The sequence below is a fragment of the Podarcis muralis genome, chromosome Z (assembly GCF_964188315.1).
Source record: "Podarcis muralis chromosome Z, rPodMur119.hap1.1, whole genome shotgun sequence".
Lineage (NCBI taxonomy): Eukaryota > Metazoa > Chordata > Lepidosauria > Squamata > Lacertidae > Podarcis > Podarcis muralis.
The window spans coordinates 16,635,198-16,657,031 of record NC_135673.1 but is presented as its reverse complement, the minus strand read 5'-3'; the positions used below and the strand labels follow the sequence as shown (position 1 = coordinate 16,657,031).

Genomic DNA, 21,834 nt, shown 5'->3' with positions numbered 1-21,834 from the left:
TGGAGTTTCCCTCTTCCTCCCCTGCCCCCGCCCCGTGGGAAACGGGGCGTGCGCTTCAGGGCTGATTGACGTGCAGCTCAAGGGGCGGGACTCCTCTTAAAGGGGCAACGTCTCCTGTACAGTAAGTACGGTATCTTGAGATCAATAATCTGAGACTAGAAAATTAGGGTTGCCATGTGTCCTCTCTTTCCAGGACACGTAAAATTTCTGTCTGGGCGGATTTTTTAAATTTGCCAAAATGTTTCTAGCTATACGTACTTTCTGGATGAGACATAGACATAACGGGTGGCTGAAGACTTGCTTTCCTCTTCTCTTCTCCTGCCCCCAACAGCAATATATCCCAGCTTCTCTATAGCCTACATATGGTAAGGTAAAGGTAAAGGGACCCCTCACCATTAGATCCAGTCGTGACCGACTCTGGGGTTGCGGCACTCATCTCGCTTTACTGGCCGAGGGAGCCGGCGTACAGCTTCCGGGTCATGTGGCCAGCAGGACTAAGCCGCTTCTGGCGAACCAGAGCAGCGCACGGAAATGCCATTTACCTTCCCACTGGAGCGGTACCTATTTATCTACTTGCACTTTGACGTGTTTTCGAACTGCTAGGTGGGCAGGAGCAGGGACCGAGCAACGGGAGCTCACCCCGTCGCGGGGATTCAAACCGCCAACCTTCTGATTGGGAAGTCCTAGGCTCTGTGGTTTAATCCACAGTGCCACCCGCGTCCCTTTACATATAGTAGGGGTATTTAAAATGAGAGTCGTCATAGCATCCTCTTTTTTGCTTTTCAAAATATGGCAAACCTACTTATTGTTAGTATTATAATAATAGAATCCTCCTTTCCCCGATCCACAATAATATTCTAATCCTGATATTATTATTATTATTGGATTTTAGCTGCCGCAATGAACAGGTCTAGGAGCCTTTTTCTGGCTTTCTAGAACTGAGTTGCTCATTAATTTATTGATTAAAGTTTGCACGTAGCTAAAAACAGTATTTCTGAAATGAGAAGCCTACATGGTTTAGGATACTTTGTGTGTGTGTGTGTGTGTGTGTGTGTGTGAAGGGTTGTAGCCATCAGTAGACATACACAGAGTGGATCTGTTGACTAACTAAGCTCCATTAATTTCAATGGGTCTTATTCAAGAGCAGCAGACTGACATGTTTTGTTGAGGGCCACTACACTGTACCCAAGGGCTGTATGTAACTAAGTCCTACTCTTATTGTTAGTCCTACTCTTATTCTGATCCAGTGGACCTAATTTAGTCATGGTCATTCTTTTAAATGTTAGTCCACTCACAGTCTACTGTGAGTAGAACTAACATTGGATACAACCCCCAGGATCACAGCTCTACTTGAGAGCCTTGTTGAACTCAACTGTTTGCTTCTTTGTCTAACCCAACATACCTAGGTTCAGGGCCCTGTGTACACTGAGCATGTAGAGGTCTTAGTAGACCACAAGCTTAACATGAATCAACAGTGTGATGTAGATGCAAAAAAGCGAATGTTGTTCTACACTGCATCAATAGAAGTCTAGTGTCCCAATAAAGGGAAGTCATAGTCCCACTCTATTCTGCCTTGGTCTATCCTCACCTGGAATACTGTGTCCAGTTCTGGGTGCCACAAGTTAAGAAGGATATTGACAAGCTGAAACAATGTGCAGAGGAGGGTGACCAAGATGGACCAAGATGACTCGAACCAATGGCTTCAAGTTACAAGAAAGGAGATTCTGATTAAATATTAGGAAGAACTTTCAGATGGTAAGAGCTGTTTGACAGTGGAACAGACTCGCTCAGAAGGTGGTGGACTCTCCTTCCTGTATGCTTTGAGATCCCTGCATTGCAGGGGGTGAACTAGGTGACCATTGAGGTCTCTTCCAACTCTACAATTCTATGATTATGGGATGTCTCCACTGCTGGTGCTTCTCAAAGTAGAACCATTGAAAATAATGAACATAAAAAGTGTCTGCTGGAACAGGCCATTGGCTCATCTAGCCCAGCCTCCTGTTTTCATGGTAGCCGCCCAGATAAGGTAGTTGTGTGTCCATTAATTTCAATAGTCCTACTCTAAGTAGGGCCAACATTGCATACAGCCAACAGATTGTGGGGGCTGCATCCTTAGGATCCCCAATGCCCCTCTTCTTCAATGCCTGGGGCCCTTAACCAATCGCCCCAATGGAGGAGACAAGTGCTCATGGAATAAAGTCCTTCATGTAGCACATAGTTAAACTATGGAACTTGCTCCTGCAGGAGGCAGCAATGGTTCCAGATTAGCTTCAAAAGAGGATCAGACAAATTAATGGAGGAGAATAAGGCGATTGGCAGTGGCCATACTCTGCCTACTGGGTTGGAGGCAGTAATGCTTCTGAATGCTTGCTGGAAACCACAAGAGGGGAGGGGGCTCTTGTGCTCAGGTCCCCTTTGTGCGCTTACTGGTTGGCCACTGTGAGAATAGGATGCCAGACAATCTGGGCCACTGGCCTTATTTCACAGCACGCTTCTTATCCACGGCAGATAAGAGTAGGAGTTAAATTCTCAAATGCAAGTCTATCTCATACTCTGTTGGGAGCAGCAGCTACTGCACTGATTTCCTGCTTCGGGGGTTTTCCCTTGGGGGAATCCAGTTGGCCATCGTGGGAACAGGATGCTGGGCCCCTTTGGCCTGATCCAGTAGCCAGGCTGTCCATATGGAAATTCCTGGCCGGGCCACCGTGCGCCCTGCGCTTTAAGAGGCCGCCCAGAGGATGCCAGAGGGCGCTGATGGGTCCTCCTGGGGGGTGGGAGGAGGAGGAGAAAAGGCGTTGTGTGCACTCGAGGATCTGCCTCGTCCGCTTGATATTTATTTATTTCCATCCTCCCTAGAGCTGGGCAGGTGGGCGGAAAGGAGGGCGCAGGAGCTGAGCATCCAAGCAGGGAGCGGCTGAGACGGATGCCCCGGCAGCCTCGCTAGCTCGGCCTCCTCTCTCCGCGGTCCCATTTTTTTGTGGGTGCTTGGGCATGGATTTCAACATGAAGAAGCTAGCCTCCGACGCGGGCGTTTTCTTCACCAGGGCTGTTCAGGTAAGATAAATAAAAAGCAGTCCCAGGGCATTGTTACCAGGAACTTAATTGCGCGCGGGGGGTGGGGTTCCCTCCGTCTGTTGCACTGAGGAAAAGATGTTTACTTGCTTATGTCTCCCCCCACTCCGCTTCCAGCGTTAAGGGGTTTAATAGAACAGATGCTACTTCAGTTTCTGACCTTGCGCTTAAAACTGTGTTTGCATATAAAATACACCACCCCATATAGATACAGATATAGATATTCCCAGCTGCTGTTTTTAATGAGCAGATTTTCCCAGCCTGTCTCCTACATATAACTGCATTGGCCAAGGCACTTAAAAACTGTCATTTGAAAAATCGTAGCTATATATCCAGCCACGGTTTCCTGCAGATGGATCAGATCGTCTTCCTTTTAATATAATTTTTGTAGTTTTTCTTCTATAAGTAAATTGGTTTTGCAGCCTGTTTCCTGGCTTTGTGGGTGGGCTTTGATCCATAATCTCTGCAAACAATTTTTTACCTCTGTCTCCTAGAATCTCTGGTACTGGGGGCTTATTTAACTAATGGCTGCGTGTTTTGTGGGTAGGGGAGAGTAAAGTTCCCTGGTAGAGGGTTGATTCTGGCAGTATTCTCCCCTCCACACAAAAAACCCCCCACACCTTGATTTATCTAGCTGCAGTCCCCTGATAATAGCAAGTGTGACATTTTATACAGTGCCTGGATTGTACGCTGTTCCTGCAAAGAGACAGATGGTTGGAAGTGAGGTTGGCCCATCCGATGACTTATGCAGCAGTGGAGAGGGCTTGGTTTTAAAGCTAGCTAGAAACCTCCTGAATGGGCTTCTCATCTCCACAGTTGACCCACTATCTTTGCGGTATAAATGTGAAAAGGTTTTTCAGTAAGGAAACCTACCATGCAGCAGACTGTATTGCAGCTTTGAGGGTAAATCAACTCTACAATAGATCGGTGGTAGAGCAGCTGCTTGGTATGCAGAAGGCCCCAGGTTCAATCCCCAAAGGCATCTCTAGGCAGCGCTGGGAAATAAACTCACTGTCTGAAACCCAGGAAAGCTGCTGCAAGTCAGACGATACTGAGATAGGTAGGCCAAGGGTTTGACTGTCTTCCTAAGAAGGGACATAACTCAGTGACAGAGCAATTGCTTTGTGTGTAGAAGGTCCCAGATTCAATTCTCAGCAGCATCTCTAGCTAGGGTTGGGAGACTGGACAGCATTGAACTGGATGGACCAATGTTCTGGCTCTGTTTCAGGCAGCTTCCTATGTAAACATGAGGCCCTCTAGCATGTATCTAGGATTGTCTTCTTACTCAGCACAAGCCTGCTAAGGACAGGGCCTGAGCCTTTGCTTCTGGGATTGCAGCCTTGCTTGAGTGTAAGTCCCATTGAACTTGACATTTGCTTTGTCTAAATAAACTTGCCCAAGATCAGGGAGGCCTGTAATTTGTGCCTTATTCGGGCTCAAAAGGCAGGTGTGTCTGCTGCTGTTCTATCAAAAAGCGTGATGCGTACTTCATGGCGTCTTTGGCTGGAACCCTTTGAAGATACGCACTTAATTCGCCTGTCCTAAACATGTAATGTGATGAAACCAAACTGTTGTAACTCTACTTGCCCGTCTCCATTTCTTGAGAGGTCCCTCCTCTTCCTTGCCTCTGAAATGTAGATGTGTAACCTCCATAAGGCAGCTGCTGGTCTGGTCTTATAGTTCAGTATGCACATGGAGCTACATGGACTATGTACACACCATACGTTTTAAACTGCAGGACTTCCCCCAAACACTCCTGCAAGTTGTAGTTTACTAAAGGTGCTGGAGATTGTAGCTCTATGTGGGCAGGGGGGGCAAACTATAATGGGAAAGCCATGTGCTTTAAATGTATGGGGTGTAAGCAGCGTTAGGCCTCATCTGCACTTGTAATTTGCAGCAGGATCATACCACTTTAAACAATGATTACTCCCCCACCCAGTTGTCCAAGGAGCTGTAGTTTACCCCCCACAGAGCTGCACTTCCCAGCACCCCTAGCAAACTACAATCCCCAGGATTCTTGGGGGGAGGAAACGTGCTTTAAATGTATGGTATGTATGCAGCCATAAATAGATTGCTGCAGGGTTTGCACTCCTTATTTCACTTTCTTGGCTGAGACCTCTCTGTAGGGACTATTTGAAATCCCTGCAGAGGGGAGAGTTGCTGTTGTACTTGGTTGCTGCTTGGTGGCTTCCCATTGGGACATCTGGTTGCCCCCAGCAGTTGGGCTCTTTCTATGTTCATGGAATCCTGTTGGATACCACTGATACTGATATTGAACAGTAGCTACTAGTCAGCACCGCACCCTGGGTCCTGCCTTATGGTCTCCCAGGGTTTTAGGGTTGGGTCCTACAGAGCCTATTGCTGAATCCTTTGGCCCTTAAAATCATGTGAGCAGATAAATTTGATGCCTTGAAGTATGGAAACTAGTGGAAGAACCTCCAACTGGGTTGAAAAGCACGTAAGAAGCTTGCCTTACACAGAGTCAAGCCACTGATCCCATCCAGCTCTGCATTGTCTACGCCATGGGTAGGCAAACTAAGGCTCGGGAGCCAGAGCCGGCCCAGTTGCCTTCTAAATCCGGTCTGCGGACAGTCCAGGAACCAGCATGTTTTTACATGAGTAGAATGTGTCCTTTTATTTAAAATGCCTCTCTGGGTTATTTGTGGGGCATAGGAATTCATTCATTCCCCCCATAAAAAAAATATAGTTTGGCCCCCCACAAGGTCCTAAGGACAGTGGACCGGCCCCCTGCTGAAAAAGTTTGCTGACCCCTGGTCTATGCTGATGGGCAGCAGTTCTTCAGGGTTTCAGGCAGCCCCATCTGGACATGCCATTGGGGATTGAACCTGGGACGTTCTGCATGCAAAGCAGATGCTCTACTGCTGAACCACCACAGATATACAGTACCTGCAATTCTCATTTAAATGACGAGGAAATGCAGTGTCTCACAATGAGCCCCAGTTCTGAAGCCTTGCAGCTGCCTTCTAAATCAATCTCTTCTCAGGAGGGAGGCTTTTCATAGACAAGGTACTGAGTTCATGGTGTTGGGCCATCTTGGATAATGGCACATATGTGATTAGAAGGTTAGACAGTTGACAGGCTCTGTTTGAGTTGGCAAGTCAGTGGTGTCAAGGTTGAAAGAATGTCCTGTTTCATTTTGTTTTTAAAGTGCAGGCTGGAGCTGTACCGTGATCTAATCTAATCTTGCCACGTTTGCTTCTGTTGTGTACTAGAGATGAAAAAGCTTCTGAGACTTGGCACATTTGTCAGCTGGATTTATTCACCTGGATGTTTTCTGGTTCCCTTCTTCAGTAAATCGTTGTCTATATTTTGTGGGTTTTGGAGATGCCAAATGAACCCTCTTGTTAGTCTGAGCAGGTAGAGTTGTTGTCCCAAACCCATAAAAATGAAGTCCAGGTTGGGTGTGGCAGGTGCATCAGGTGTCTTGTGCAAGAATGGGGAACCTCTGGCCTCCCAGATGTTGCCAGCTCCCTAACATTGTTCCTGATCCTTGACCATGTGCAGAAATGGTCAAGCTCAATGGTGGAGCTTTGCATGCAGGAGGTCCTGAATTTTACCTCTGTTTTTATCACCAGGTAGGGTTGGGAACATGGGTGGCACTGTGGTCTAAACCACAGAGCCTAGAGCTTGCTGATCGGAAGGTCGGCGGTTTGAATCCCCGCGACGGGGTGAGCTCCCGTTGCTCGGTCCCTGCTCCTGCCAACCTAGCAGTTCAAAAGCATGTCACGTGCAAGTAGATAAATAGGTACTGCTGCAGCAGGAAGGTAAACGGCGTTTCCGTGCACTGCTCTGGTTCGCCAGAAGTGGCTTAGTCATGCCGGCCACATGACCCAGAAGCTGTCTGTGGACAAACGCCAGCTCCTCAGCCTATAGAGCGAGATGAGTGTGCAACCCCAGAGTTATCCGCAACTGGACCTAACGGTCAGGGGGTACCTTTAGCTTTACCTTTAGGGTTGGGAACATCCCTTGTGCAAAAAACCCTGGAGAGCTACTGCCAGTCAATGTAGGTATTACTTAGCTTGATGGACCAGTTGTCTGATTTGGTAAAAGACAGCATCCAATTCAGCCCTTCTGTTTGTAACCATGAAGACTAGAATCTTATGTTATTTTTAAGGCAAAGGTTGTAGCTCAGCAGCAGAGCCTTTGCCTTGCACACAGCTGGTCCCAGGTTCAATCCCTGACGTCTCCAGATAGGGTCGGGAATGTTCCTTGGATAGCTGTTGCTGGTCAGTGTGGGCAATGTTGAGCTAGATGGACCAATGGTCTGACTCACCCCAGGAAGGAGAGGAGGGGGCAGTAGGGCTTGTTTTGTCTCTGCTTAGCCTACCCCTGCAGAATTGTTATGAGGATAAGGGGTTTGGGGGCTATGTACTCCACCATGAGCTCTTTGCAGAAAGGATGGAATAAAAACATACTGTATTGGCCTGCATATAAGCCCCACTTCCCCCCTAAATTCCGACCATGGAAAGTGCGGCTTATATTCACGACCTTACTTATGCAGCCAGGAGCACGGGGGCAAACAGCACCAGGAGCAGGCAAAGCAGTGTCTGCCCCATGTGTAGTCCCCTGTCCTCTCTCGCAAGTCCGGGAAGGGGGAGAGCGAGGAAGGGGAAAGGCCACTGGCAACGCAGTACGGCTCCAATCCACCCCCCACCCCCAGTATGCAGCCAGGAGCAGCAAGGAATGGAGCAGCTTATATTCGGATATTTATTTATTCCCCCCCCCTCCAATTTTAAAGGTGTGGCTTATATTTGGGTGCGGCTTATATTGGGGCCAATACGGTAATACATGGCTGCCTGTCGCTTAAGGTTTCTCTGTACAGGTCTCATGGCTGATGGTCTGCCTTTGGAGCAGTTCATATAAAGAGAAGAAGAGGCTGGTATAAATACATTTTAAGTGTTTTAAGTTTAAACATCTAAATTGTATATGATTCAGCACACACATGCACACCCCAGCACCATTTCAATGTCACCTATTGAACTTGGCAGTGTTATCAGGAAATTTAAAACAGCTTTGCAAATCTATTCATGGGTCTCCTGTATTGGTCATTTTTGCCCCTCAAAGAACAGCAGCAGCAAAACCAAACTTTCCTTTTGTGAAGCTTCCAAGCTTGCCAACATGCCAGTGTGGTGCAGTGGTTAGAGGGTCAGAGTAAAACCTGGAAGACTCAGGTTCAAATCCCCCACTCGGCCATGAAGCTCACTGACTGGACCTGAGCTAGTCACTGCCTCACACCTAACCTATTTCACTAGCCCCAGATAGCATGGCCAGCAGTTGGGGGATGAGGGAGGTGAGCAACAACTGGAGGGCCAAAGGTCTGAACTTCTACATTGGTTGCACCCCCACTTCAGTAGTCTCTGACATATGCAGACCATAGAATAGTAGAACCACAGAATTGTAGAGCTGGAAGGGCCTCCGAGAGTGATCTAAAGGTAAAGGTACCCCTGACCGTTAGGTCCAGTGGCGGACGACTCCGGGGTTGCGCGCTCATCTCGCTTTATAGGCCAGGGGAGCCAGCGTTTGTCCACAGACAGCTTCCGGGTCATGTGGCCAGCATGACTAAGCCGCTTCTTACGAACCAGAGCAGCACACGGAAACGCCGTTTACCTTCCCGCCGGAGTGGTACCTATTTATCTATTTGCACTTGACGTGCTTTTGAACTGGTAGGTTGGCAGGAGCTGGGACCGAGCAACGGGAGCTCACCCCGTTGCCGGGATTCGAACTGCTGACCTTTTGATTGGCAAGCCCTGGGCTCTGTGGTTTAGACCACAGAGCCACCCACGTCCCTGAGAGTGATCTAAAAAGGTAAAGGGACCCCTGACCATTAGGTCCAGTCGTGACCGACTCTGGGGTTGCGCGCTCATCTCGCTTTATAGGCCGAGAGAGCTGGCGTTTGTCCGCAAACAGCTTCCGGGTCATGTGGCCAGCATGACAAAGCCGCTTCTGGTGAACCAGAGCAGCGCATGGAAATGCCGCTTACCTTCCCGCCAGTAGACCTATTTATCTACTTGCATTTTGACGTGCTTTCAAACTGCTAGGTGGGCAGGAGAGAGTGATCTAGTCCTGTTTAAAATAAACAAGTGTTGTGTAGCGCACCAGTCTGAGCTGTTTGTTTGTGGGATGACTAGCTTTTGAGCAAGTTGTTATTGCTGTTGTTTTTTTAATCGAAAGGACAAGCACCGTCTCTTGCTTCAGAGTCTGTGCAGAGGATGGTTTGTCTCATAGTTATGAAAAGGAGCAGATGGAGTCTGACTTTCCAGCAGTGTAAAAGGAGGGAGGAGAGTGGAACTCCTGGTGTGCAAGAAATTGTGTTTTAAACCTTCCATCTCAGGGATGTGGAAAGTTCTTCTGCTGATACATTTTCATTTGGCCTACACAGAACCTCTGCCGTCCTTCCAGGCTGGGCTTTTGTGGTGATGTTTTATTTCTGGGCACTTAAAAAGCTCAGTGTTTTGTACCTGGTGGAAAATGTGCTATTTAGGAGGGCTAGCAACATCTTGTCTTTAGGAACATTAGTGTGTTGGGTCCACCCTGTACTGTTTCGTCTAAACTGACTGGCAACAGACCTTCTCCACCCTGCTTTTCAACCTGGAACCGCCTGCGTCCAAAGCAGATGCTTTGTCACTGAGCTACAGCCATTTCCCTGAAAAGCAAGATGCTAGTTCTCATAGTTTTGAATAAAGAATTAATTGAAAACAGGAATCTAGCTCAGTATCATCTAGGCTGGATCTAGACACATCAGAGAAGTGTTTCACTTTAAAGTGTTGTAAATATAAACAGGGAAAACAGGTAGAGAAAAATGGGACTCCACATCGCCACCTGGTGGCACAATGTTATATCGCATGTACAACGCATATAAAGGGTAAAGGGACCCCTGACCATTAGGTCCAGTCATGACTGACTCTGGGGTTGCGGCGCTCATCTCGCTTTATTGGCTGAGGGAGGCAGCGTACAGCTTCCGGCTCATGTGGCCAGCATGAATAAGCTGCTTCTGGTGAACCAGAGCAGCGCACGGAAACGCTGTTTATCTTCCCGCCAGAGCGGCACCTATTTATCTACTTGCACTTTGACATGCTTTCGAACTGCTAGTTTGGCAGGAGCAGGGACCGAGCAACAGGAGCTCACCCTGTCGCGGGGATTCAAACCGCCGACCTTCTGATCGGCAAGTCCAAGGCTCTGTGGTTTAACCCACAGCACCACCCGCATCCCCATATACTGTATCATAAATAGCTTTTTCTTTACCAGTCTAGCTGAGCCCCTACCCTGACAGGCAGGGGCTCTCCAGGGTTTCATGCAGGAGACAATCCCAGCCCTTCCCTGAAGATCCCATCTGGGATTGAACCTGGGACCTTCTGCATGCCAAGCAGGTGCTCTACCGCTAAGTTACAACCCTCTCTCATTTAAAATAATGGGCATGGAGAACTTGGCTCCATTCCTGTGGGTCTGCTCTTACTTGGATATAACCCTTGGAATTATCTGCCATGTCCATACCCACATATTTAAAGCATACCTCAAATAATCCTAGAGACTGTAATTTGTTAAAGGTGCTGGAATTGTAGTGCTTTGTGGAGTACAGTTCCCAGGATTCTCTGGGAGAAAGCCATATACTTTGAAGGCATGGTGTAGATTTGACCATGGTAGTCATGGTACCTGGAATTTACATTGCACTCATAGGTGGAGCATCTGCTTGATGCAGTAAACCTCAGGCTTGGCCTGCCTATGAACTGGAATGAGGTGGTGGAGCCCTGAAGTGGTAGATCGCAAGTGAGGGAAATTATTATTATTATTATTTATTTATTTATTTATTTATTTATTTATTTATTTATTTATTTTTATTTATTAATTATTTATACCCCGCCCATCTGGCTGGGCCTCCCAAGCCACACTAGGCGGCTCCCATCCAAATATTAAAAACACAATACAGCATTAAACATTAAAAACTTCCCTAAACAGGGCTGCCTTCAGATGTCTTTTAAAAGTAAGATAGTTGCTTATTTCCTTGACATCTGCTGGGAGGGCATTACACAGGGCGGGCACCACTACCGAGAAGGCCCTCTGCCTGGTTCTCTGTAATCTCACTTCTCGCAGTGAGGGAACCGCCAGAAGACCCTCGGTGCTGGACCTCAGTGTTCGGGCTGAACAATGGGGGTGGAGACACTCCTTCAGGTATACTGGGCTGATGCCATTTAGGGCATTAAAGGTCAGCACCAACACTTTGAATTGTGCTCGGAAACGTACTGGGGGCCAATGCAGATCTCTCAGGACCAGTGTTATATGGTCTCGGCGGCCACTCCCAGTCACCACTGTTGAATATGCCCCAGTATTGAGGTGGTGGTGGTGGGACTCCTTTGCAAGATGAGACAAATATATCAGTGATGGAGGCCTGAACACAGCCGGGAGGAGGCTGAAATAGCTTTCTCCTTGCAGGGAGTCTTTGCACGCAAAGGAGCTTTAAAAATGTGTCACTGGGAAATCTTCCTAGGCAATTTCAGGTAATTATCATCAGGAATATTTTAGATTATATTGGATGTTTCCCTGTGTGTTCCCGTCTCCGCTGCCCCCCCCCGGAGAATAATTTGATTTACTATGTTGTTTTACTTGCGTTTAGTAAACAAAGCGAAAGGCTTTGACACTGCCAAGCTTGCCTGAATGTGGCCATTAGCGATCAGCATTCATTCATTGTTGCTGATGAACTTGGAGGATTTCCACAGAAAAATGAAGGTGCTGAAATATTTCCCATCCGACATCACTGCCTGTTGCTATGAGAAGGTAGACTCACGGACAGAAGGGGGAATGGAAGAAGTCTTACAAAAGTCCCCCACCCCCCGCAAAAAAATGGAGCAGATACCAAGCATCGGAGTTTCCAGTTTTATACAGTGGTATAAGAGGGACGCAGGTAGCGCTGTGGGTTAAACCACAGAGCCTAGGACTTGCCAATCAGAAGGTCGGCGGTTCGAGTCCCCGTGACGGGGTGATCTCCCGTTGCTCGGTCCCTGCTCTGCCAACCTAGCAGTTCGAAAGCACGTCAAAGTTCAAGTAGATAAATAGGTACTGCTCTGGCGGGAAGGTAAACAGCATTTCCGTTCACTGCTCTGGTTCACCAGAAGCGGCTTAGTCATGCTGACCACATGACTCGGAAGCTGTATGTCAGCTCCCTCAGCCAATAAAGCAAAATGAGCGCCGCAACCCCAGAGTCAGCCACGACTGGACCTAACGGTCAGGGGTCCCTTTACCTTTACCTTTATAAGAACATAGGATGCTTCCTTCTACTGGTTCAGTGCTGAACTGGATGGATTGATGTTCTGTCTCTGAATAATGCAGCTTCCTGTTTAATCTAGCACTTTATTCAGAATAATGAGGACTAGTATTTTAACAAAGGCTCCTCCTCCTGAAACCCTCTCAGTCTGTTTAGACAGAACATTGGTCCATCTAGCATACACTGTCTGACACACAGGCTGACTGTGTCTCTCCAGAGACCAATGTTCCATCTAGGTCAGTATTGACTGCACCATATATCTTCAAGTTTGAAAGAGGATTAGACAAATTCATGGAGGAAAGGACTATCAACGGCTACGAGTCATGACGGCCTTGCTCTGCTCCCATGGTTGGAGGCAGTAAATGTTTCCGAATACCAATTGCCAGAAGCCCCAGGAGGGAAGATGGCTCTTGTGCTTGGGTCCTGCTTCCCATCATGGGCATCTGGGTGGCCACTGCGAGAACAGGATGCTGGAGTAGATGGACCATTGGTCTGATCCAGCAGGACTCTTCTTATGTTCTTATATTCTCAGACCCAGGTCCCACTTTTAATCCTTTTAATCCAAAACATGCATTTGTTAGTCTTTTCCTATATATTTGCATGGTGGTGGTGCTCCTGTTGTGACATGGATCAGGCCACAACTCATTGTGGGTCCAAACCTACCAATTGAAGACCAATGGGCAAAGGTTTCAGGCAGGGGGATGTTCCCAGCCCTATTTGGAGCTGCCCTCAGGGATTGAACCTGGGATCTTCAATGTGTAGATGCTTTGCTGAGCTGCATGGCCCTTGCCCACTCTGCCTCCTCCAAAGCAAGTTCAGGGTGAGACTCAACTTGGTTGGCCCTGCATATTGACAAGGCCAGCTTCCTATGAAGGCTAAAGTGCAGGCTGATCTGAATTCCCATTTTGTCAATGGCACTTAGTCTTTTCAGTGGGAGCCCTGTGGCGGTCAAACTCACACCCTCCGGGAGAATGGCCCAGCTACCTCTCCTTCTGGTTTTGAATGGGCTTGGAAGGCATTTGACACTAGCTTCATATTTTTATGTTCTTTATACATTTTTCTGTGTTTCTATGGTTTTCGTGTTTGAATTGACTTACAATTGCTTCCGATTGTTCATTTTTGGTGGGTTTTGTTAGCTGCTTTGCCAAAGGAGTTTTACCTGTGATATAAATACCTGGCATTATCATGGTTATTTAATTAGACATAGAACAGCAACATGTTCCCAGTAAATGTGCATAATTCCTCCAATTGTTTTTGCCTAATTCTAGTTTTCTCGGCTGTGGGAGAAGGGCAGGGTCACTAGAGGGCTGAGACATGTTTAAGGCGCGTTTCTGGCTTCCCAAATTCCAGCAGTCATTTCCCGCCCACATCAAGACTAGAAACTTGATTTTTATTTTTATTTTTTAAATGAAAGCATTCTACACTCTGTACCATTGCTACCTAGGTCAGCTGCTCTGATTATTTGCTATTGTAATGGAAATGAGAATGAGGTCTTTAAAGCTCCCTAAAACGCGGGTGGCGCTGTGGGTAAAAGCCTCAGCGCCTAGGACTTGCCGATCGAAAGGTCGGCGGTTCGAATCCCCGCGGCGGGGTGCGCTCCTGTTGTTCGGTCCCAGCGCCTGCCAACCTAGCAGTTCGAAAGCACCCCCGGGTGCAAGTAGATAAATAGGGACCGCTTACTGGCGGGAAGGTAAACGGCATTTCCGTGTGCGGCTCTGGCTCGCCAGATGCAGCTTGTCACGCTGGCCACGTGACCCAGAAGTGTCTCCGGACAGCGCTGGCCCCCGGCCTCTTGAGTGAGATGGGCGCACAACCCCAGAGTCTGGCAAGACTGGCCCGTACGGGCAGGGGTACCTTTACCTTTACCTTTTAAGTATTCCTCCTTATTCTACCTGAATGAGTTTCTCAATTCTCATACAAATGACTTCAGAAAAGAAAAGGAAAGAAGAGTCTTCTTGGCGGGGGCGGCGGGGGAGGATACCCTGTTTCGGATCTGTAAGGGTTTCTGAAGACTTTTAAAAACAATAAAAAATTAAAAAATAAGGCGTAGGTTGGAGTCAGCACCAGATATCAGAAGGGAGAGAGGCGTGTTTATAAATAGCAATTCATATCATTGCACCCACTTCATATTGTTTTGCAGATGAAACGTTCCATGCTGCTAACTGGGAGGCTTTTTTATATATATATAAAAAAGGGGGAATCACAAATATCATAGGGGCATTGTGGAACCTTGTCTTTAAGGTTTTTGTGAGAGCGGAGGCAGCTGACAGTAAGATTTAAGACCCCTTGAAATGTACCAGGCAATTTCAGAATCACTTGTATAATCTCTCTGCTACCAAAAGGAAAAAGAAATGCAAACACTGCAACAATACAGTGATCCCACCACTTATGCCGGGGGTTATGTTTCTGCGTATATGTGAAATCGCGTAAAGTGGGGAGGGCACTATTGGTTAGAGTGTGATGCTGATAATGCCAGGGTTGCAGGTTTGATCCCCGCACGGGACAGCTGCATTTTCCTGCATTGCAGGGCATTGGAGTGGAGATGGTTCTTAGGGTCCCTTCCAACTCTCGTGATTCTATGATTCACTATGATTTCTTTTAAAAAGAAAGAGAAGTCTCCCTCCTCCACCTGTTAGGGAACTTCCTCTCCTTTTCCTCAAAGTAGTTTTCACTCCCAAACAGCAGCGTAAGGGTGGCTTCCCATTGCGTTAAGGGGGTGCTGGTTAGAAGCTGGTTTTTGCGTGCACTTTTACTCAACCCCATTACATTGCAATCAAATGGTCCACTCCAGAACAACAGTTTTATGTGGCACCAGAGAATCCCTCTTCCAGCACCGATCGATCTTAACAAAATTAATGTTCTCACTGTAATTGCATTGGCCAAATGGAATCAACTAGTGGGAGACCTTTGCTGTAGCTCAAAAGAGTTGGCCGTATTGCATCTGTCTGGGGAGCCAAGAAGTCAGGCTGTGCTCATAGGAGTGAGTCCATGTCTTGGTCGTGATGCAGCAAAAAGTTCTGAAACGGGCTTGCGTACAACTGGGCTTCTCGGAGGTCATCCTGTTCTCAGAGTGGCCAAGCAGATGCCCGCCCAAATGGGGCAGGACCTGAGCCTAACACTACTATCCAGTTGTTTTCCCCACTCTCTGGTATTCAGAGGTAGCCTGACCCTGGGCACGGAGGTTATATTCCCACAAAAGACCACATGAATCGGAGCAGTGGCTCATCTTGTCCAGCACATTGTTCTCACAGTGGCCAACCAGATGCCCCAATGAGAAGCCTACAAGCTAAGGGCAGCAGTAGCACTCTTCTCACTTATGATTCCCAGCAAACTCATATTCAGAGGCTTAATGCCTCTGAAAGTGGAGGTAGAACATCAGAAGCTGCCTTATACAGAGCCAGACCAAAGGTCCATTGAACTCAGTATTGTCTTCACTGACCGGCAGTAGCTCTCCAAGGTTTCTGATGGGCCTTCTACTTGGAGATGGGGTTTAAAAATCAGCCTCTCTTCCCTGGGGAACTCTGGGAACTGTAGCTCTGTGAGGGATATAAAGGTAAAGGGACCCCTGACCATTAGGTCCAGTCGTGGCCGACTCTGGGGTTGCGGCGTCCATCTCGCTTTATTGGCCGAGGGAGCCGGCGTACAGCTTCTGGTTCATGTGGCCAGCATGACTAAGCCACTTCTGGTGAACCAGAGCAGCATACGGAAACGCCGTTTACCTTCCCACCGGAGCGGTACCTATTTATCTACTTGCACTTTGAAGTGCTTTTGAATTGCTAGGTTGGCAGGAGCTGGGACCGAACAATGGGAGCTCACCCTGTTGCGGGGATTCGAACCGCTGACCTTCTGATCAGCAAGTCCTAGGCTCTGGTTTAACCCACAGCGCCACCCGCGTCCCTTGTGAGGGATATAGGGATCTGCAAAAAACACTTAGCACACCCCTTCAGCTATGGTTTGCAGGGTGCTTTGGGGGAAGCCAAGGCTATTGGTAGGATACTGCTTTCATAATAATAATACTGCATATTACTACTTTAATAATACTGTATATTATTACCATGATTTTGAATTATTTTATTTTGTTATGTACAACGATACAAAGAGTGAGAGATACAGAAATGAACAATGGCTTTCCGGTTTGATATCATATGGCCTGCAACTTGAGAAAGAAAATTATGCAGAGAAATGGTTATTGCAGAGAGATAAAAACAATGCCATGAGTAACAAGATAATGATCCCACAGAAGCACAGCAGAGCAGTCAGTGATAAGTCCTGGACAACATAAAATTACAGAAAAATAAAGTTGGAAAGGACCCTGAGGGTCATCTCATCCAACTCACTGCAATGCAGGAATCGAATCCAGATAAAATCATACTTGAATGAATTACCACCATTTAGCTGCATAATCTATAGGTTTGGCTTTACCTCTGGAAACTCGTAAAGAATGAGCGAGTTTTTCTGACATTGCAGTCAATAAGGTACTAAGGTCAAAAAGCCAAGTTAGTCCTCCATTCCTGGGCATTGCTTTGTCAAAGAGTTTAATTTATCCACTCTACTTTGAAATCCTGAATAGCAAATCCTAAGTAATTTATGGTGCTAGAGGAAAATTTGGCAAGGGGGGGGGGGAGCTGCCAATGGTAGGCAATTTTTAAAATGAAAACACAGAGAGACAGTGAGAACAGAGGAGGAGCTCCTTCTAGTGGTAGGAGGAAAACAATGCAGGAGACAAACCCCCAGAGGAATGTGACACAAAAAAGCAAGGCTGCCTGGACCCATGCTTTGGCTCTGGAGCTGCAAAATCAATTCCATGCCCTCACCTCGGACACGGATTCTCAGCCGGAGGAGCAAGGACAGTGGCTGCAGACCTCAGACCACACCAAAGTGGCAGTGGAAGGTACAGTGCGCATAATGATTCCTCACACGATTCCCCAGAGAAGAAAGAGATGTCTGGTGGTGGCAAGTGACTCCCTACGGAGGGGGACAGAAGCATCAGTGTGTGGAGGAATGACTCATCGTTTCACTTGTCTCTACACAAATGCACAGAGCATGGGAAGCAAGCAAGAAGAACTTGAACTCAAATACAGGATGTCAAATATGACCCAGCGGGCATTACTGAAACCTGGCGGGATGAAACTCATGACTGGAAAGTAGAAACTGAGGGGTACAACTTGCTCAAAAGAAATAGATCAAACAGGAAGGGAGGAGGAGCAGCATTTTATGTAAAGGATGTGTACACTTGTGAAGAGATCCATGACCTGGAGCATGGAAGGCAGACTGAATGTGGGTGCAGGAGAGGGAAACAGCAGATGATGGCTTCCTAGAGCAGATTACCAAACATTCACAAAGGAGAAATATAGTAGTCATGGGAGACTTCAACTGTCCTGATATCAGCTGGGACTCAAACTGCCAAGAATGTAAGGACCAACCAATTTCCTCATTGCCCCGCTGACAATTTCATTTCCTGGAAGGTCAAAGAAGCAACAAGGGGGTCATCTGTATTGGACCTGGTCCTCACCAAGAGAGAGTAATTGATCAACAAAGTGGAAGTACTAGGAAGCTTGGGAGGAAGTGATCATGTCTTTCATTATGCACTGGCAAGGGAAAACTGAGTGTAATCGGACATGAACTCTGGACTTGAAGAGGGCTGATTTCCAGAAGCTTAAGGAACTACTGGGTGTAGTCCCATGGTCAGAAATATTCAAAGAGAAGGGAATCAAAGATGGATGGGAGTTGTTGTTGTTCCACGTCTTTATAAATGACTTGGATGAAATTGAGGGGATGTTCATCAAATTTGCAGATGACACCACACTGGGAGGGGTAGTTATTGTCACAGAACACAGAATCAGGATTCAAGATGACCTTAACAGATTGGAAAACTGGGACCAAACTGAGGACTCAGCTAGGCTGGCAAAGAAAAAGTGATTTATATGTGTTGTATGTGCAATATAACATTGTGCCACCAGATGGTGACATGGAGTCCCATTTTCCTCTACCTGTTTTCCCTGTTTAAATTTACACCGCTTAAACCTGAAATGCTTCTTTGATGTGTCTAGATCCAGCCTAACAAAATGAATTTCAATAGGGACCAGCTGCACCAGTATAAGATGCAGGATGCCTGGATTGCCAGTAGAACAGGTGAAAGAGATCATGGGGTCTTAGTAGACCACAAACTTCACATGAGTCAACAGCGTGATGTATTAGCAAAAAAAGCTAATGCCATTCTAGGCTGCATCAACAAATCAAAGGAAGTCATAGTACTGCTCTATTCCACCTTGGTTAGACCACATTTGGAAAGACCGTAATCCATCATACAAACCTGCCTGGGTTCTGAGATCTTCAAGGGAGGCCCTGCTCTTGGACCCAGTACCCTCCCAGGCACACATGGTGGGCACATAGGAGAAGGCTCCTTCCCTAGAGAAACTAAACAGGCTCCTTCCTTCTGTTAGCAGGTGAAGACCTTTTTGTTCCAACAGGCTTTTGGGAATTAACTGGCTTTTTTGAAAGGGCCAGTTCTGTTATGTATTTATTGTAATTATCTGTATACTTTAATAGAGCTGAGAGAGAGAGAGAGAGAGATTTTATTCTAATTAGTGTTTAATTGCTTTTTAATTATTGTTTCCTATGTTTTAGCTTTTCCTATTTTATCTGTAAGCTGCCTTGAGTACCTTTCCGGCAGGGAAAGGTGGGATGTAATAACAATAGTCATATCACCACCCTGGAGACAAACTGGAATGGATTCAAAACCAGACATATAATCTAAATTTCAATCAAGCTTTCTGCAGACAAATCAGGATGCATGTTGAATAAATAGGTTGCTGGAGGGAACCCCCAGTCTGCAAAAAAGGGGGTTTAACTTTGAGGTTAACAGTAAGTCTTTGTGCCAGAGGCGATGGACCACTCTCCATTGTTGCTCCCCTTCTGTGCCAGTTAGCCAGGGAGTGAAACAATGCACGCATTTCGTGTTGAGCGGCAGATTCTCCTCCCCACCTCCAGGCTGAGGAAACTCTACTCCAACATGAAATATTGATTTTCCTGGGCTGCAGCTTGCCTCCCCTCGCCAATGTGGGCAAGAGGCTCCCTGCAAAAACGCCAGCCTACATTATTCATTGCCGGCATAAATGCGACCCTGCCTTCCTGGGACTGAAAACAAGGCCAGTTACTTTTACTCCTCTTGGCCCAAAGACTGAAAGAGGAAGATGGGGGGGGGGGAGGCTTAGTTGTTGCCAACTTTGCACTTACTCCTGTGTGTTGGATCCCAAGAAGGAATGTGTGTCTTAGGGCAGGAAATTAAGGTCATAGAATCATAAGATTGGAAGGGACCCAAAAGGTCGTTGAGTACAACTTCCTGCAATGTAGAACTCACAGCTAAAGAATCCCAGATGGCCACCCATTAAAATCCTCCAAGGAAGGAGAGTCCACCGCCTCCCGAGGGAGACCGTTCCACTGTTGAACAGCTCTTACTGTCAGAAAGTTCTTCCTGATCTTTAGTCAGAATCTCCTTTCTTGTAACTTGAATCCCTTGCTTTGAGTCCTGCCCTCCAGAGCAGGAGAAAACAAACTTGTTCCCTCTTCCATGTGACAGCCCTTGAGATATTTTAAGATGGCTATCATATCTCCTCTTAAGTCTCCTCTTTTCCAGGCTAAACAGACCCAGCTCCTTCAACTGTTCCTCATAAGGTTTGGTTTCCAGACCCTTGATCATATTGGTCGCCCTCCTCTACACACATTCCAGCTTGTCAATATCCTCAAACTGAGGTCACCACAACTGGACAAAATTATCCAGGCATGGTCTGACCAAGGAAGAAAAGGAAATAATAGCTTCCCTTGATCTGGACACCAAACATCTATTGAATATGCAGAGAATGGCATTAGCATTTTTTGCTGTTTTTCATTCAGAAGCCCCTGCCTACTCATGATATAGGGATGCGGGTGGTGCTGTGGTCTAAACCACAGAGCCTAGGACTTGCCGATCAGAAGGTCGGCGGTTCGAATCCCCGCGGCGGGGTGAGCTCCCGTTGTTCGGTCCCTGCTCCTTCCAACCTAGCAGTTCGAAAGCACACATTGCAAGTAGATAAATAGGTACCGCTCCAGCGGGAAGGTAAACGGCGTCTCCGTGCGCTGCTCTGGTTCACCAGAAGCGGCTTAGTCATGCTGGCCACATGACCCGGAAGCTGTACGCCGGCTCCCTCGGCCAATAAAGCGAGATGAGCGCCACAACCCCAGAGTCGGTCACAACTAGACCTAATGGTCAGGGGTCCCTTTACCTTTGCCTTTACTCATGATATGGAGTGGGAAATTTTCCAGTTCAAAATCTTCTGTAAACCACCCATTGCTGCCCCCACCCCCGGATGCTATACAGTCGGTGTATTGCAGCTCAGTTCTACTCAGAGAAAACCCATTGAAATTCATGGATCTAAGTGAGTCATGCCCTTCAATTTCAGTGGGTCTGCCTTGGGGTGTTTTGGTTCCATTTTGCTTATTACACTTCCCTGATTTTGAGCTGAAAGTGCTGAAACATACTTTGTCTCCCCCCCCAGCACCCCCCAAGAAAAAAATACCCACTTTTGTTTGGGAGGCTTTTCCTGCATTGTTTGCTCCCCCCCCCCCCATCAACTTTACAATGCAATGTTTGAGTTGTTGTTGCTGCTGCAGTTGAGCGGGCTTTGTAGCACTTGCTGAAAATACTCTCTCTCCATAAGCACATCCTAGCCTGGAATGTGCTGAGCCAGTGTGTACCCATTTACTATTTTAAAAAACGGTTTGGGCGTCGATATGTCATTCTGAAAAGCATGCATGGGGAACCTGGTGCCCCACAGATGTTGCTAGAATCTCATGATAGGTTTAGGGAAAGACCCATTGCCTGAAACCCTGAAGAACAGCTGCCAATCATTGTGGACAATATTGAGCTAAATGGATAAGCGTTCCAATTCAGTGGAAGGCAGCCTCCATTGTCCCTGTCTGCATTTACCATATTTCCCATTATTCCTATAAAAAGGAACATATTGCTTTGCTACCGAAATCTATCAGGCTACAGACAATTAGCATATGTAGCCTGAAGACTGTGGCTGAGTCATAATTTGAGTCAGACCTGCTTCTGCTAGGATTTGTACAACTGCTGGAAACGTGGCCAGTTTTGCAGCAAGAGCCACACACACAAAAAAATATACTGGTAAAGTCTGTATGTTGCCAGAGTTTTAAAATAAAACTGGGAAGACCCATAGTTCAGTGACAGAGCACCTGCTTTGCATGCAGAAGGTCCCAAGTTCAATACCCAGCAGCATCTCCAGGTGGGACTGGGAAGACAGATCCCCTGCCTGAAACCCTAGAGAGCTGCTGCCAGCCAGTGTAGACAGTACTGAGCTAGATGGACCAATGGTCTGACTCTGGATAAGGCAGCTTCTTATGCTCTTATTTAAAACCAGTCATTTCTTCAGAACATTGAGGACTGGAATCTTACTTAACTTTTTAAGGGCTACAGCTCAGTGGCA

The 21,834-nt window shown here is 47.1% G+C and overlaps 1 protein-coding gene across 7 annotated transcripts in view; it reads left to right on the top strand.

Moving 5' to 3' along the window:
- The first annotated feature begins 2,758 nt into the window (after nt 1-2,758).
- The window catches only part of SH3GLB2 (SH3 domain containing GRB2 like, endophilin B2), a 50,169-nt gene continuing 31,093 nt past the window's right edge, over nt 2,759-21,834 (top strand). For 4 of the 7 annotated variants that reach the window (XM_028714347.2, XM_028714346.2, XM_028714344.2 and 1 more), the window contains exon 1: nt 2,762-3,054. In XM_028714347.2, the coding sequence (XP_028570180.2) occupies nt 2,992-3,054 (63 nt within the window). In that variant the 5' untranslated portion in view covers nt 2,762-2,991. Of the gene's footprint in view, nt 3,055-21,834 lie in introns of all 7 variants that reach the window. The other 3 variants (XM_077922573.1, XM_028714343.2, XM_077922572.1) reach the window with 2 other exon arrangements.